This window comes from Panthera uncia (assembly GCF_023721935.1).
Source record: "Panthera uncia isolate 11264 chromosome A1 unlocalized genomic scaffold, Puncia_PCG_1.0 HiC_scaffold_17, whole genome shotgun sequence".
Classification (NCBI taxonomy): Eukaryota; Metazoa; Chordata; class Mammalia; order Carnivora; family Felidae; genus Panthera; species Panthera uncia.
Window position 1 is genome coordinate 37,371,671 of NW_026057577.1, and position 18,951 is coordinate 37,390,621.

Consider the following 18,951-nt stretch of genomic DNA (forward strand, 5'->3'; position numbering starts at 1 on the left):
CAAAATAAGAAAACAAAAGCATACAACTGAACGGTTTGCATTTTCTCCTTCGTCATCGGATCTAAAAGTTCATCCTGGCACCAACACAAAGAAGTAATGATTCCATCAGCAGCCTAACAGATGGCAGGCATGAAACGGCTCTAACCTTCTCCGAGAATGCTGGAGAATAGCTCCACGGAGTTTAATTTAACAGGATGGTGGCTGCTATTTTGTCTCTGCCGCCTCCTGCACAGCACGCCTGTCCATAGCTTGGAGAGCTACATCTTAAGGTCCGGAAGTGCAGTCACTCAGGTTAACCCTTTGAAGACAAGCAAGGGTCTGGAGTTATTATGGGATCCTTTCTCCGCATTGGGTTCTGTTCCAACAAATGCAATTCAAACTTTTGGTCACAACAAAGCAAACTACACATGGCAGAGTATTTTTAGGTTCACTTTTCCCCTACTAGCATTTAAGAGACATTGGGGCTCTTTTTTCTTGGACAGTAAAGTAGTTTTCTGAAGTCCTAGAGGCAAATCACTAGAAGGGAGAGGTCTCATATTACCATCCCTCCTCCTGCTAGCTTCTTAAGGGCTCCCACTCAGGGAAAAACAGACATTAGTTCTGACGATGGTAGGAATTTCCATCCATGGCTTCAGGACCAGCTGGGGAGCTTTACACAATCCTGATGCCAGGGCTACAGTCTTGAAACTCTGGGGCTGAGACCCAAGCATCAGTATGTCTTAAAGCTACCCAGAGGGTTCTGATTGGCAGTCAAGGTGTGTAAGAAATACTGAATGTAAAAATTTAACTATCACATTTTAAATTTCTATAAATTGTTCCACTCGGTTAATATAATTTCTATTCCAAGCCCCCATCACATTGGGTTTGTCATTCTTAGGATTCCACCTCTCTACCTGCCTCAGTCTGTCCAATGATTGCGTGAAGGTTTTGGGGTTTGCAGGCCCCACCCAGATATCAGGAAAACACTACGCTGATCCTGCAGCCCTGAATTCAGAAATGTGCTTGGGTCAGGCTGTAATAGTCAGAACATCCTGAAGGTAAAAGATATTTATGCCTGAATATCCTCTATCCAGCAATCATTATGAAATGTGAAGTTTCTATGTGGCTCAGATGAGGAGACGGGCTCATGCAGGGCAGCTCTGCCCTTCTCTTTGTAAGGCTGCTCCTACAGAAAACTGGTTATCTTCCCAAAAATATCTTCATTTCTTATGATGTGCCCCTCACTAATTCACACAGGATCATCCACAACCGTGCAATATGCTGGTGAGGCTTCAGGGCCACCAAGCTAAACATTTATGTGCTGATCTCCGCACTGCGTGCCCTGGGCTGATTTTGTGTGTGTGTGTGTGCGTGTGTGTGTGTGCGTGTATCCTTTAAATAAGCAATCATTGTTTGATTTACTCAGCAGGTACGTGTGTCCAGTCTTACCATCATTACCCACTGCTGCCATATGTCTGTATAATGAAGATGCAAGCCTCCTAGAAACCCCTCGATTGAGTCAGAACAAGATAAATCCTGCTTTTTTCTTGAACATAATAATAGGTGTTCAATAAATGCTGGTTGAACTAAGGAGTCTACTCCTTAAGGCACCCAGGCTCTAATAAAAGGAAGACATCAATAGGGCTTGGACAAAGCATTTTAGAAACAAGGCACAGAAAGCCACTCAAATACACCCAGGTAAAAAGCAGACAAGTGAAAGGATCTCATGGAAACAAAGTACAGAAAAGAGAGCTGAGCCTCACAAGTTGACAAGGAGCTGCTGTGCCCCCTCCCTCTGGGGGATCACGTGACCTCATGTTGCTGTTTGTGCTTCAGTTCTCCTGTCAACCCCGGACCTTGGCTCCATTAGCCCAAAGCCTGCTGAGATCACCCAATAAAAGTGGCCTCTGTTTATTGCTGGGAGAAAGTTTAATGGCTCACCTTGGGGGAAGCGGGGAGCTGACATCATACGATTGGTATAACAGCCTCATCTGGGGCTGTTGCAAAGGACTAGGATCATCACTACCAATGATACACACGAGCTCTGCTGAGTCAAGTGACACCACCCCCCCCCAAGAAAGTAAAATTCATGCATAAGTATGAGTCATAACAAACTTTATTTCAGAATGTCTACAGGACTGAATTTCAGAGCTATACTACTCATTTATAGCTCTAAATCACAATAACAATGAATCAAAAATACTTCATACCTCACAAAAAAGGGGCCTGAGAAATGTTCATTTGAATTTAACTTATGTTTCACATTATACAACTGTACATATAAAAACACTTACACAATTGACGGAGACAATGACTTCTAGATCAAAAGAAAGCATGTGTGGCAACATCTCACTTACCTTGAGGTCAAAGATTTGACAACTGAAGTTGAGAATCAGGAAGTTACAGTAAAATAACATCACCAAGTCAAGGCAGCATGTCCTCAGAAAAAAGTCTCTCAGAGCCTCGTTTAGGTTCTGTTTACTGTTACTGGACATAGAGTATGCAATGATATAATTTCCCAGCCCCATAAAGAAGGAGATGAGGGTTCCTAGAGGCAGGTGAGAGTAATGGCAGAGAGAAAGGTAACAGTTAACAGTGAGTGAAAACACACCCTGCAAAAACCACTGCAGATCTCAAAGAGCAGAGTCATTCACGGTAGGGGCTTTAACAAACCCAAATAGGACCTGAAAGAGTGAAAAACATAAGTGATGACCTTAATTTTTTTCATTATTTTTAGTAGATTGTTTGTAAAAGCAGGGAAATATATACTAAATTAAGTGTTACAGTGTAAATGATTAAAATACAAAAAAAGACGTGCAACTTAAAAGAATAACCTCGACTTGTCTATACCATGCACCCTACAATGTCTGACAAAAAGAACATTACTACATATACACTGCTTATAAAATACACAAAGCAATTTATATAAAAAGAATAGAGCACCTTTTTTTTATCCACATATGACTGAAACCATAAAAGACCCTTCATGGTAAAAGCACCTTAATCACATAAGGATAGCTAAAGTCAGTCCATCTCAGCATAAGAACTTTATGTTTTGTCCTGAATGGTCAACTGTATTGATCAGTGGGACCAAATGACTGTAAAACCTTTTTGCATGATAGGAGACACGGAGGGCAAAAACGCTGTCCCGAAATCAGTGTTTCTCAAAATATGGTCTGTGGAACAGCGCAGCTGAATCTCCTGGTGAACTTGCTTTAAAAGGCAGATCCCCTAGGTCCCAAATGAGATTTCATGAATCAGAATCTTTGGCGGAAGGCCTGGGAACCTGCATTTAGCACACCTCCCCCGAGGATTTCTGATTCAAGGAGAAGTGTGGGAATCACTGGACAAAATCATTGCCTCGAGATTTAGGCCCAGCCACACCAGGTCAGGAGGAGACTGGCCTGGTCTGTGAATTAACCCCTTCCCACATGTTCCTAATATGCCCAGGAAGGCAGTACTCCTGATTTTGACATTTCTAAATGTTTTCTCACAGGAAAAGGATTCTGACATATTATAAAAATAAATTCTAACAAGCTCTAATTAATGTTAAAAAGAGCATAATAATTCTAACACATATATGTGAAGCTTGAAGTAATGGATGCCTGCAGAAGGCTTAAAAAGAAAAAATATTGAGAGAGGATAAGTGTCTGAAGCAACTCCAGAGGATTTCTTGGGAATGGGAGGAAAATACATATCAAAGCAGTCTTGGAGAAGAGACAGAATGTAGCTTCCATCCAGAGTGGGGAAATGCAAATCAATTAAAAACTGACTGGGATGTTTAGGCTGGGCCTTGACACTCTTGAGGCAGAGGCCGGAAACTACTGGAAAACATGTTTGGTTTGGCCAGCACAATGTTTTAAACAATTCTGAATTACTGCCAGCATGTAAAAATTGGGAGAATTCTTTTCTTTAAAAAAAAGTCTGTCTTTTCCTATAAAACAGGAAATTAGAGTTAACTAGAAAACACAGCCACATGGCAACAGTGTGTGAGAGCTGGGCAGCAGCTGTCCACCTTTAAACAGACATGTGTTCCCAGGGTCTCCCAAGGCGCCACCAGCCTGCCTGACTCATCAGATCACCTGCCAGGTCCCCAAAGCCATTTGCACTGGCCACCCTGGTTTTAAGGAATTAGCAAAAATTCGTCCTCTTTCTGCTTCACTCTTTCAATTTCTTTTTTAAGTTTATTTATTTATTTTGAGAGAGTGCAGGGAGGGGCAGAGAGAGAGAGAGAGAGAGAGAGAGAGAGAGAGAGAGATTGAATCCCAAGCAGGCTCTGCACTGTTAGTGTGGAGCCCGATGCGGGGCTCAAACTCATGAACCATCACCTGAGCTGAAACCAAAAGTCAGACACTTAATTGACTGAGCTACCCATGCACCCAACTCTTTGTATTTCCAACAAAAATTCTTGCTACAAATATCCTTTCCTACCTCAGAGGTGTTAAGAAAGAAATCAGATAATGTCTGAAAATCACCAAGAATTCAGTCTAGTGTTCGCATCCCTAGTTACCAATGGGAACCACCTACGGAGCTTTAAAAAGTATGGATGGATGCCTGGGTTCCACCCAGAATCTCCAAGATTCTGATGTATTTATTGCTCTAGGATGTACCCTCATCAGCAAAAGCGCATAACGTTCCCTAGGTGATTCTAATGAACACCAAAAGCTGAGAACTCCTGCTTCAGAGGATGTAGGCTGTTGGGTAGGATGCATTAAGTTTATTTCAGTGTCATACGGATTTCTAACCTCTCACCTCTGTGATCATTTACATCGCCTTTTATTTTTCGAAATGGGCTATTATTCCAAAAGCCTACCAAATGCCGCTGACAAACTGGAAAAAGAAGTCAAAGTTTTGTTCTGGTTTCTACCATTCATTTTCTCTCCAACACACCTGAAGAATGAGACACTAAGAAAATGAGGAGAGATTATCCTAAGAGACAGAACTCGAGCAGCACAAACAGCTCAAATACAGTAAGAAGAAGCTCACAATGGCAGGCTTGTATAAAAAATAAAATTGCTTTGATATTCATCACTGCACTAAGTGGAAGAATTTTCAAATATTAAAAAAAAAGAACAATTTCCCCAAGACTTTCCAGTAATGGCCCAATTTTTATCTTAAGCAGATGAATTCCAAATTACTGCCTCTCTTCAAGCTTCCTATTAGGTAGTGTGCACTTATATTTTGGCTTCCAATCACGGTAAATGCAAACTACTGTCACCTAATTTTCAAACAGTAATACTACCTCATATTACATTTGAAAAGTACATTTTCAAAATGGTTTCACACAGTAATGGCGTCTAAGTACTAGACTTCTACGATGCAACAGGTAGCATACTAGGCACTCTATATACACAATCCCAAATCGATCCGACCACCTCACAAAGTTAATTCTATAACCTCATTGTGCAATGAAAAAGAAGGAGCTTTGGAAAAATTGAAAATTATGTAGATGATCAATCATTGAGCTAGTGGGTGGTAACACTTGTTCTGTCAAATTCCCAAACCTGTGCTTTTCATACTAAACTCCCTTCCTTATCTAGTCATCACTACACAGAACACCTGTGCCCAGGTAGCCCCACTTGCCAGGGAAACACAGAGAGGTTCATGCTGCGCTCCATATCACATAATGCCAAAGTCATCCCCTGCCTTCCCGCTCTCCAACCCATGTTCTTTCAGGAGACCAAATCATACTGTGGACAGGTTACATTATAAAAGCCATACTGGTGACAGTTAAGTAGTACTTATGGGTAGACATTAAATGCTCTCAATTTCTGAGAACCAAACATTACTCTAAGTGTAGCTTAGCTTCAACACTGGCCTGGTATATTCCTTTCTGTTGTAGGACACTCATGCATCAGGCATCAGGTTTAACTCCTTTATCCGTCCCAGAATCTTCTCATGAATCCCATGAGCAATGAGGCTGATAACATATGGGCACCAGCACCACTCGCCAGGCCTCCAGCCTGTCCTTGGCTTCCCTGACACTGTCACCAGGCAGTCAGCAGGACATCCTGAAGAAGGGCAGACGTCACCTTCTATGGTTTTTTTTTTTTTCCTTTATTTGTAAATCATAAAGAGACTGTGCCATAAAAACCCAGCTAGCAGGTCTCATGTCCATGAGTGCCACTATCTGAGGCAAGCTCCCAGGGGAGTGTATCATTTCATGTCCTGGAAGGAGGGTCTCCTCTTCTTGAAGCTGCCAACAGTGTATCCTTAAAGTTGGATTTCAAAAACTGCATCAGTGATGTGTTGGGGCCAAGAAGTGATTCTTGAGCAAATTAGGACAACACAGGTCCCCTGCAAGAGAAAGCAAGTTGGCTTTATCACCTAATAAACAGGTCTCCCCAATCAATACTTATTTGCCTCTTTTCTAAAGCAACTCTTAAGGGTCACTTGAATTCCATCACTGTGGATAATTCTGGAAGAAACTGCATTTCTGCCTCCTAATGATCTTTGAACAAAGCCAGCACCTTATTTTATAAAGTCCAGCTACCCAGAGGAGCTGGTTCAAAGGGGAGTTAAGGTATAGCTAAAACGGAGGTCTTAATCTTTCCAGCATGAAGGAACTCTGCTATGTGATCAAACCTCACCGAGCCGTGTCTCCCCAGCGGCAAGAACAAACAGATGTCAGGGCTATTTGTTTTATTCAAAAATGACAGGAAATCAAAAATCTATCAAACGGATGTGTCAGCAGCAACTCTACAAGCATATTGGTTACTGAGATGTATGTGCCTCCATTTTGGTTCATGATAAAATCACCTTCTAAGCTTTCTAATTTTCAAATGCCCGCGTGGATACACGGCCAGAGAGTTCTGGGGAGTATCTTTAGGACTGGGCACCATATCCAAGGTGGCCACATTCTATGTGAATTTAAATCATGCAAATTTGAAATGTGGTAGGATATAAAAATAATAAATAATGTCTCCCTATGCGCATTCATGCAAACCCCGTGGAATGTTGTTGTTGTTGTTTTTAAGAACTGCAAAATTCCCCAACTGGCAAACTGAGTACACTGACTGTACCCAGCACCTACACCACTGCCACATCACAGTGCTGCTACCTTATCTGCTACACAAAATGCTTACATTTCTACTCCATTATGCACGTGCACTGGAACTTCATGAGCAATTTTAATGATCACTGCTACTGATATTTTAACTTCACTGTTGTGATCATTTCAGTGCTTTTTTATGCCTTAAAATAAAATCAGCCGAGTGGTGATGTTAAAGCTAATACAGACAAAATAAACTATTAACTTTGGAATATAGGTAAGATGTGATCAAATGCAATGTAAAAAAGGCTAAACAACCACTACCAGGTTCCCTGGTCTTAATTTAGGAGAGGGCACGCTCACAACCTACAGGACAGAAAGCTTTTTCTTAAAGGACAATAAATATTTTAAGTTTTGCTGGAGAAGAGCTCTCTGTCACAACTATTCACTCTGCCGTCGCAGCCATAACAAAGCCAGGGACATAGCTGTGTGCCAATAAAACTTTATTTACAAAAGCAGAGAGCAGGTTGGGTTTGGCCTGAGGGCAACAACTGACTGACCCTTCTTCTACAGCCTTAGCCCTGATACCTGCCCCCCTTCCGTTTAATGTGGCATTTTATTGCTCAAAAAAACAGTAGTTCCCCCAACCCACAACCATTCTCCCATTTTCCATAGAGCCACTTTTGAAAACAGAAGAAGTCCCATTAAAACACGCACATTTCAAGCTTGCCAAAACTTTGTAATAGTCAAGAAAAAAAGGGAACCAACAAACTGGCAAAAACACAGCAGCACCACAAAGCCATAAAGTGTTGTATGTTACGATTTTTGTGATGCTTATGTAACTACACCTATTTGTCAAAACTCACCAAAATGTACACTTGGGATTGGTCAATTTAATTGTACATGCATAATACTTCAATGAAGTGGACATTGAAAAAAAAAAAAAAAGCTTTAAAGCCTCAGCCACAAGCTCTAATTTGCAGTAACTGTAAATTCATGTGGTAAAAGTATATTCCCCTTACTTTTCCATTTACCGCCCTGAGACACCCGGTCATGAATTACAACAGTCTGAATTAGGTAAATCCTTCAAACGCTCTGTTGCATTAAATGCCCTGAATGCAACTGTCCTTCACAGACACTTCACTTGAAAGAGAAGAGCGAGTTGTTACTAGAAACAATAAAGAGCCCTGATCAGCTTTCAACCACAGTAAAAACAAAACAAACAAACCCACAAGAACATGCGTATTTGTGACAACAAGTAAGGCTTGTTTAATCTGCTCATTTCACTAACAGCATTTTAAATCAAAAACACAAGTTGGTGTGAGTCTCATCTCTGTTCTTTTCAGTTGTCTTTACACCACTGTGGAGCTTGTCCACATTTAAGCAAGGGGAAAAAAAAAAGCAGTTAAACAAGCACCGAGACCCTAAAATCAGGGAAAAACCACACAAGAAGATCATTCCTCTGATTAATCTAAAGTCAATAGACTGCATGACAACAATTTCAAAACCCCAGCTATTAGCTTCCTCGGTGCCCTTATATTTAATCTGTCTTCATTCAGAGATGAGACCTCATTTAGAGCAATAGTTCTCAAAGTGTGGTCCCTGGACCAAGAACAGCAGCATCACCTGGAAACCTGTTAGAAACACAAATCTTAGGACCCGACCCCAGACCTACTTACACAGAAACTGAGAGTGGGGCCCACCGACCTACGCTTAACAAATCCTCCAGAGGATTCTGAGGTTCAGTGATGTTCCAAAATCATTAACCTGAAGTTTGGAAACCAGCGTACAGTTGTAAGTGGAGTCCCCTCCCAGTCTTTCATTTCACTTGGAGCTGACTTTAGATCCCACCCTCCAGGATAAGAAGGGATCTGCGCCCAGGTGCTTTGTGAGCCTCACAAAAATGCTTCATAAAAATGTTCTCAAAGAGCAGAGTGGATTTAGGAACAGACCATATTTAGATCCCATTTCAACATTTTTTGAGCACCTGCCATGTGCCATGCTTGTGCTAAATGGAATTATCTTATTTAGCCTCCCCAGGAATGAATAAATCTATTCATAGATCTGCCAGCATGCACTCAGTGCTGAAGTACTTGTACATAAATGTTCATTTTGTTTTTTCTTTGGTTAATTGTTCTCAAACTTTATTCTAGATCACAATTAGAGTCCAAGGCTGCTTATACAAAACTATGTGTCCTACAATTTTAAGCCAACATAAGGGAAATTTGAGGTAATGATGAATTACCCAAGAGAGCGTTTGCTTTACTCAATGGCTTTACCTTCTCTCACATGTTAAAAATTTAAGTCCAATAAATTTGGGAAGATGCAAATCCATTACACTCATTTATTTTAGGCTTTGGTTCTCTCTTAAATAACTCTGGTCTGTCCTTTCCACTATGGACACCCTTCTTCATGCAGACAATAAAAACTTAAGAAAAAAAAATTAAGCAAGTCTAAACTCCCCCTGCCACCTGTGAACCCTACAGCATTTGTCTTACACTAGAGACAGTATGAGCTCTAGCACTAGCGCTTTTTCCCATCCTCTGCCCGTGGCCAACATTGCTAATCACTCAGGCACCCTTACCCAGAGCCTGATATTATGCTCAAAATGTCAGAATCCTTCTCGATAGCATTTCAGGCAGCCACTGCCAACCAGAGGAAGTATATACATGACTAACAAAATACATTTATTTCACTGGCCAATCAAAACATGCCCCTTCCTTGTTTTCCTTCCTACTTCAAAGACAGCTTTAACCCTCTCCTTCCATTGTCCCCAGAACAATAAAATTAAGGTTCAGTTAATCCTGCACCGAAGTCTACAAATCTATGGCACTTTGCAGATCGTAATCACGCTGGATTGTGCTGAGCGGTTTCAACAATTTGAATGCCGCTGTAACCCAGCACGAGGTACAAAACTGCTCTGAAAATTAAAGAACTAAGTAAATGAAGGTACTGAACAGAAAACGAAACACCTGTGAGACAGGATCCTCTGCACATAACTGGGAAATGTACAGCATGAACAGCCCAGGGAGGCTGACGCATAATACAGGGCTCAAGAGCCTGAAAACATGGCTGGAGGAAAGAATTCTGATTTTGTTTTTGGTACTCACTGCGGATTCTTTATTCAGCTAAGGGGGCACCGCACTGTTCCTTTAGCAGCATCTCCATTATTCTAATTCCCTAGAGAGAGAAGAAAGCAAAATCAAAATGCAACAAGCACTTTTACATTTATCACAGCCCTTTCCCTCCAAGGAATCCAAGTCATGGCCATATATTCATTCCAGAAAAGTAGGCTCATGGTCATACCTTACATTTTTATAGTATTTTTCTCACCAAGTTCACATACATTTTCTCTACATGTGCTCAGAACTACTCAAGGGAAGTGGGCACAGGAGAGTTTAGAATCTCCATTTTAAACATAAGAAAGCAGTCCAAGAGAACACAAGTAACTTCTCAAAACACAGGTCCAGCTGCTAAGTGACATTGCCAGAACTGAAATAATAATGGTAATAATTAGTGTTTATTGAGCATTTATAAATGTGCTATGCTGGCTGCTCAGGTTTTCACGAGCACCATCCTGGGCAGTGGCACCATGGACACCCTTCCAGCCTCTCGGCTCCCCTTCCCCACCTGCCAGCACTGTAGGCTGCTAAGGGCACAGAGCCCTCAGCCAAAGGGAGCTGCCTAAACTCAGGTCACGTCCCCTCTCCAGGAGCAACCCACATGCAACGACTGGTGAACATAGGGGTCTAAAGGCCCAGCTCTCTTCCCTTAACTCCAGAAACCAGTGAAGGGCACTCCATGTCTAGAAGTCCCCATGGGATCAGCTGAGACCTTCACTGCAACATTACCACGGTTCACATTCACCTCCTGCATAATTCTGTCTCCCCTATTCCCCTGGTAGAGTTGTTTCTGAAGGCCCTGTCCAGTAACCCTCTGCACAAAAGTCTCTGTCTCGGAGTCTGTGTCTGGAGAGCTGGCCTCGGATGCCTTATTTAATACACACAAAACCCCAGAACAAGTACAATTCTTACTTCCATTTTACAGATGAAGAAGCAGTAACTCCAAGAGGTTTAAGCAATTTTCCCAAAGTCATACATCTGTTGAGCAATAAAGCAGGGCAAGAACACAGGCACTCTATTCGGGCTTCAGAGGCTCCCCTGACACTTCCCACGTGCTCACTCTGTGACTGCACATGCTGACCTGTCACCCACCAGCCAGTCAAAATCTACTCTGGAGGAAAGAGGAAAGCACATATTCCCTCCTTTCTCCTTCAAGACCAAGTTGTGCAGACGAGAGGATAAATCTTCAGATAGAAAGACAGGGTGATGGTGTAATTATGAACGAAGTTTTTAAGGAAGTCAGAGCTGGACCTGGTGGAATGGAAGTCACTGTTCTCAGGGATTGGAAAGGAGCTTACAGGGAACACTAATGACCCAAGCTAACCTAAAACACAGGTCCCCAGGGGCGCCTGGGTGGCTCAGTCAAAGGTCCAACTTCGGCTCAGGTCATGATATCGCGGTCCGTGAGTTCGAGCCCCGCGTCGGGCTCTGTGCTGACTGCTCAGAGCCTGGAGCCTGTTTCAGATTCTGTGTCTCCCTCTCTCTCTCTCTGACCCCCCCCCCCCCCCCCCCCGTTCATGCTCTGTCTCTTTCTGTCTTAAAAATAAATAAACGTTAATAAATAAATAAATAAATCAAACACAGGTCCCCAGGCCCCTCACAGAAGACTCTGACTTAATAGGACTCAAGCAGGCCCCAGAGTTCTGTACCTTTAACAAGCACCCAGGTGATTCTCATGATCAGGCAGGTCCCGAAAAACACTGAGTGAGCCACAAGAGAAAGACAGGGGCTTCCTACCAGGGATTTATTCTGCACCACAGCAAGAAGGGAGCCTCTAGAGAAGACCATAAAATATACTGAGTACCAAAGTACACAAAACAAAATGTAACGTTTCCTTGAGGTTTCAGATGGTCCTTTATATTGTGGCTAGCCATCGCCACAAACACTGCCACTGTCCTGCAAGAAAAAAGCACCAAAGGATGCAGATTGAATGCTGAGGAGCACGGAGAGGGGTGAACTAAAGCAGCAAGCTCCAAGACCAGGAGCACTGCTATCAGGGTGGAGAGAGGCGGGTCCTCGTCACAGTCCCGCCGGGAATTCTGGGTACCTCAGGTGCATCACTTTTACCAAGCAGTAACTGAGATCGGACAGCTCAGGGGACAGCAAGGCCGAACAGGGACTGAACAGGAACTGGTAGAGAAACTCAGAGGCACATACAGATTCCCAAGCCCTGCTGAGACCCACACAATCAGAATGTCCAGTTGTGGTTCTGAAGCACAACTGATTCATCTACTAGAACTTGTAAATGGCAGCCTGACATCACCTCCAAGATCCCTTCCAACTCTGCCAGTCTGGGGATGGATGGAATAGTCCTCCTTAATCATTTTGGAAGACACAGTACACCCTGCAGTCCCGCAAAGAATTAGAGAAGAAATGAAGGAGCGGGTGGGGAGGGAGGGGGGGAATGAAACCACCAGTGGAATAAAATGTAATTGAATTCTTACCCTAAGATCTGAATTGCACTCATTCTACTCTCATTCAATCATCAACAGATTCACTCAACAAATATTACGCACCTACTGTGTACACCACAGATTAAATAGTGAACCAACAAGACAAAACCCCTGTATGGAGCATACAGTCTAGTAGATCTTACTTCCCTTATTTCCATTTGTTTGTTTCAACAAAACCCTAAACAATAATTAAATGCCTTCCCTCCATTTTCAGGAAGAATAAAAACGGCCACAATAATTCCGTTTCAACCTTCTTTTTGCAGAGTGGGCCCATATATCTGGTGGTGTGTTTTTAAAACCAGAAAAGCACAGTCCCTCCTTCGGAAGTGAGCGCTGGTGAACTCTCCCCATCCGTCTAAATTAAGAACGCCACCACTTACTGAGCTTAACACTAATTGACATAAGTGAAGACTTTGAGGTTTGCCTTGGGAATTGTAAGACGTTATTTATTGAATCAATTATGTTCACAATGTGACAGTTGATTTTTCTTTCCCTTTTTTCCCCTCTCTCATACCACTTTACTCTTTTTAAGCAGAACAGTTAGAAATAGAAGGTGGAGAACAGGGGCAGAGAGAGAGACCTATAAAGTGAATTTAAAAAAAAAAAAAAAAACCTAACAGGGAGGCCGAACCATTATTTAGTACCTCTCTTTAGTAAGGAGGTACCAAATAAAAGCCCAATCGATAAGAGCCCTTTCAAATAAAGTTCCAATGCTTAAAACTCAACCCCTAGGAGATCAGGCTTAAAGAGGCTAAATTTACCCCACTTACCACACAATGATGCCTGAAATGCAGAACAAACATTAAGTGAATCCACCTTTATAGAGATGGCTTAAAAGCTTTTTGGACTGACAAACCATAAACCAGCATGATTTTATTATTCCTTTCCCCTCTGAGATTTTTTTTTCTCTCTATTACAAGGCTATCTTTTGCTATTTGCCAATGTACAGACGAGTGAGTGAGCCCTCACAGTCCCATTTCCCTAATACCAGCACTGGGCTGTCCAAGTGCATCCTTGTACCCCCATAAAGGCCTCCCAGAATCCCACAGATTCAAAACACTTCCCAGATCCCCCACTCTAAGAGTCTCTGAGAAATAGCTGATTATTGAGGAAAACAAAAAGCTTGTCTGAAGAGGAACCAGAATAAATTGGAACTAAAGGCGGCTAGATCCAGACAATATATGTATTTTGTTATCTAACTGATACCTCCTGAGGAAGCTCTGATTTACCTAGGAGGTCCCAAAGAGAGTAATATTAGGCTTCATAAAAATTATAAAGTTCTAAAGCAGTTCTCAAAAGACACATCTGTGGGGAGCTCTTAAAACAAGAATTGCTCACTTAATTATCACCATGATAAAAGATGGGTGCAGAATTTGGCTCACAAAAGGTACCTGATGTTGGGGCACCTGGATGGCTCAGGTCATGATCTCATTGCTTGTGAGTTCAAGCCCCACATCAGGCTCTGTGCTGGTAGCTCAGGGACTGGAGCCTGCTTCAGATTCTGTGTCTCTGTCTCTCATTCCCTCTCTCTGCCCCGCCCCTCCTCGCTCTCTGTCTCTCAAATTTAAAAAAAAATTTCTTTTAATTGAAAAAAAAGGTACTTGATGTGATGGATTATAAAATGGATGAACTGATTACTTTTGAATGCCAAGCTGATGAATCTGAATGTTACAATGACCGTGTAATCTGCCTAGTAGTTAGCATTCTTGAAAGTGCAGTGGAAAAGGCCAGAATAACAAGGGCTGCCAGAGAAGATGAAAGAACAGAACAAGGAAAGAATGAAAGTATGGAAAAAAAAAAAGGCGGGGGGGGGGGGGGGGGGGGGGGCGGGGGCAGGGGAGAATGATGTGAAAATAACTGACCAGCAAACGTGGTACTTAAAACAGTTTCTGAAGAATCTGGATTAGCCAAGAGGGGTTTAGAAAGTGCAAAGTCAAATGCTGAAATTTGCATTATAAAACTCACTCTTTGATAAAAAGATTTATATAAAGTTTACTTCCCTTTTTTTATTCTTTTTTTTTTTCATTCAATTGATTTACATCAAACTTTCTTTGAATCTCTTCATTTACTTTGTGTAGAACCCTATTCAAACCTTCAGTCATGTCCCATTGCTCTTATAATAAATCCACACTCACTATCATGGTTGCAAGGCTTTCCAACTCAGCTCACTGCCCTGCAGATACACAGGTCTGCTTTCGGTTCATGCAACAAGCTCACTTCCTCTCTCTTCCAGGCACTTCCCTCTGGCAGGAACATCCCCAGATCTTCCAGTGGCCAGAGCTCTCAACTCACCCAGCACCTCCTCAGAGACAACCCTGACTGCCCTAGGTCAGCCTGGCCACAGTGTGGATCACAACTTGGTCCTACTGTCTTTATTGCATTCATCACTATAAAAAATTATCATGCTTTTAAAAATATTTCGTACTTTTGGGGCGCCTGGGTGGCTCAGTCGGTTAAGCGTCCGGCTTCGGCTCAGGTCATGAAATCGTGGTTTGTGAGTTCAAGCCCTGCATTGGGCTTTGTGCTGACAGCTCAGAGCCTGGAGCCTGCTTTGGATTCTGTGTCTCCCTCTCTCTCTGCCCCTACCCCGCTCATGCTCTGTCTCTCATTCTCTCTCAAAAATAAATAAAAATAAAAATAAATAGTTTGTACTGTCTGCCACCCTCCCTTCCCCCAGTAGAAAGTAGGCTCCAGGAGACACCTGACCAGTGGCATCATCTATGAAAAAAGGAAAGGGAGGAATCTGAATCCAGTTTTCTCATCAAAAGGTAAGAGAAACACTGCTCAGAGCTTCTCCAGGAAGACATCTTTTGCCCAATAAAGCATCTTTTAATCTGATGTTGTTTAATTCTTTTATATATAGAACTTCCTCATCTATAAAACTGGGGTAACATCAAACAATAATAATAGTCGACATTATTGGCAAATACTGAATGCCAAGCACTGCGCTGAGTGCTTTACTGCCATTGGCTTTGTTTATTCTATCTCCCTTAGAGGATCATCATCTTTTTTTTTTTCCATATGAGATCTGAAGCTCAGAAAAATTAAACATCCAGACCAAAATCACACAATAACTAAGAAGCAAAGAGTCTCAATTTAACCCAAAGCAATCAGGATTGAGAGTCCAGGGTCCAGGATATCTTGACATGGGTGGACGGCATAAATGAGACTGCATGTATGAAAACACCTATTCTAATGTTGGGTACACAGCAAGGTTTGTTCTTGCCTTCCCTATTGACTATGTTCAGAAAGCGTGATAAATAAATCAGATATTTTAGTCCTGCTCACAAACTAAATGGCATGATTCTTAATATATGAATCAATATTTAATCACCTCTACAAATTATTTCAAATACAGTGTTTTTCAAGTAGGAATATCTGATTGCATGTATGACTTCAATACAATTTTTCCATCGTAGCTAATAAACTCTTACGTAAGATTCATTTTTATTTTGATAAGCAACCCAAAATCTTTAGGTGTAACTGCAGGACACTAACTGATACAATAATTCAGATGTCTCTGCTTCACATAATAAAACTTCCTCTCCCCTGAAAGAGAGTATTTAATCTCACAGTTGGTAAAGGAAAAGAATATAGCCCCAAATAATAAAACCTAAAAATTGGAAATGACATTATATTATCTAGTCCAGAAAGGAAACTCTTAGCAAAGAACTGAAGGTGTCCTATCTGACTCAGACAGGTGTCCTGGCATCAAATATCAGGATGAAAGGTTACCAAGTCACTGCTATACTGCCGGTTTTCAACTAAACGCTGACCTGGCATGAGTACTTTATTAGCTAAAAGGCATTTAGTCATTGGTGTTTTCCTATTTTACAAAGTTCCTTCCCCACCCCTCCAACGTAACTCCTTAGCCTATCTTCATTTTTAGTTTTTAAACATGACCTATATATAGTTTTATTTTTCCTGATTTGGACTTCATACAAAATATGGCTTCTTCACTACTAACCAATCAAGAGACCAGCCTCCTACCTAGTGCCATCCATGACATTTCTGACAAACGAAATTCTGTTACCTGTTTAGAAACCTCCACTGCTGGGAAGCTTTCTACTTCCATTCCATGGAGGCGAAACTGCCTCAGCATGTGGTACTAGAGGGGTCCAGGACCAACTCTTATACTCCTAACTAACCAACTCAAACACAGCAAGGTTCCTATCAATTCCCTTTATCAGCACTTTTTTCACTACTCATCAAATTTCAGCTCAGTCATAATTTTGCCTTGTTTCTTCCCTATCCTGAGAGAGAAAATGATTGCCAGCATGCTTGTTGTCTCTAACAGAATAAATAAATCCAATAGATGCTCAGATAATTCTCCTTTTACTTTTTGTCTCTCCCCTTCTCTTCACCCACATCAATTTCTATACATCACCAATTTTCCTTACATGTAAGGCCGGTCTCCTGGGTCTTCACATATAAGTTTTGAAAGCCCTATTTCAGTCAAAAACCTATCATGCCAAATCTCAACAACACTGAGGTTAAGGGGCTAACTAGCTGCCAGGGGCTTCACCTACATTACTTCACTTAATCCTCCCAAAGGTGCTCCCAGGTAAGATACTTTCACTCTCACCAGCTCCTGGTAAGGGAATTGGACCTCAGAGGAGAGGGAGTTGCTCAGGGTGACAGATTGAGTAAGTGACCAACCTGGAATTTAAACCTGGAATTCTCCAACTCTTTCCACAATGATTATCTGCTTCAGTGAGTTTGTTTCTGGGCCTATATGCTTCCCCAGTGAGGGAAATGAGCAAGCACGCTTCCCTGCAGGACTGCTCTGAGGATTCGGTGAGGCAACATAGAAAGCTAGGGACAAATGACTGCCTTTTGTCAGGCACTCCCACCCACTCTCCCCGTGGCCTGGAAAGCGGCTACTGATTTCTATGTGGACCCAAGTCAGACTAGGGGACCCTCACAATGGGACTCCCACAACCAGGCACCACCCCCCTTCCCCATTCAGTGGACGGTCAGTGACCCAGAGGAAATGTCAGCAAGGGCTCACCTCGTGCCTTTCCGGATTTCTCAAAGCACATTTTACTTTCTCTTCCCATCACCTCTAAAAGTTACTAATATTGTTCGAGGACACAGAGCCCATCAGGGTAAACAAGCTTTCCCTAGGTCACAGGGTGGTCAGCAATACACAGAGAACTAGAATCCAAATCACAGGAAAGGAAGGAAAGGAATGCTCACTGAAAGGCTAAGGCCCTACTAGGGTGCACTGAGCACACTGTTTGCCTGGTCTCATTTAATCCTTTCAACCTATGAGTCAGTGACACAAAGAAAATGAGAGGCAGAGAGGCTAAGAAACTTGACCAATGGCACCCAGCTATGTAAGTGCAGAATCCAGATTCGTACCCAGGTTTTTGTGACTGAGCCCTCACTAAACTACCTCCTTAAAAAGGTAGATTGGTAGAGTTTTCTTCTCAAACCACCAAAAAAATGACATGTGGCTTTAGGCATAGTCCTTCCTGCCATCCCAACGTTATTTCTATCTACATCTGGGTCATTTTAATTTTACCTATTTAGGGGAGATGGGATGAGACCGAACTACAAGTAATTCTTAAAACTTCCCTAAGGATAAAAGCACCTCACCACATCTCCAAATGCATTTGTTTTCTGTGGATACCAAGTGAAGCTCTCTCACACACTACCAAGAGGCTGGAGGACAAGTGTGTGCAGAAGAAACATTTCTGCTGAACCCAGTATCTGCCAGTTAGAACTCCTTGGTTTTAACCAATGCAGATTAGTGAGGCTGTTACTTCCCACATAAAGTCTTTAGCCATTTTGGAGGGGACAGAACCTGGGAAGGGTGAACGAGGCATGAGGGTACTGCTTGGAGCCAGAGGGCTGTATTGAACATTAGCTATATAAATAGGAGGGCTCACTTTCACTCCCCATCCTTCACATTACCTGTGGAATAGCAGAAACATGAAGTTCATGGCAAGTATAAGAAGGGACACCTTTTGAAAAATTCTAAGCATTTAATATTGTAAATTAACACAAACAACCAGAATAAAAGCTACATGTAAATGACTAAAAAATAAAATCACTACATGCAAATAATAGTCTAAACTACCTGTTGTTTTTCAGAGTCAATCATTTACAAAGGGGGAAAAAATACCTTTTAGTGCTTATAGACGCAAATGTTCTTTAAAATCCCCAACCCACATAGTAAATTGATAGGGGGGAAAATTGATAAATTGATAGCTTGGTCCCAGATATTCCTTCATGCATTAATAACTCCCACATAGACAATGTTCTAAATCTACCAGCTGCCCTGATGTTTAACAATCTAATAAAATTCTCCCCTTCAATGAAAAAAACAGCTAAGGTTTATTAAAAAAAAAAAAACAAAAACAAAAACAAAAAAAACATTCACATATCCTTCACTTGGTAA

At 41.9% G+C, this 18,951-nt stretch overlaps 1 protein-coding gene across 3 annotated transcripts in view; it reads right to left on the reverse strand.

Annotated features, from left to right (window-relative positions):
- Window positions 1-458: 458 nt before the first annotated feature.
- Window positions 459-18,951, reverse strand: part of PRELID2 (PRELI domain containing 2) — a 69,969-nt gene continuing 51,476 nt past the window's right edge. For all 3 annotated transcript variants that reach the window (XM_049648538.1, XM_049648539.1, XM_049648541.1), the window contains 2 exons: window positions 10,081-10,150; window positions 459-6,276 (listed from right to left, as the gene is read on the reverse strand). In XM_049648538.1, coding sequence (XP_049504495.1) covers window positions 10,091-10,150 — 60 coding nt within the window. In that variant the 3' untranslated portion in view covers window positions 459-6,276; window positions 10,081-10,090. The remainder of the gene's footprint in view (window positions 6,277-10,080; window positions 10,151-18,951) is intronic.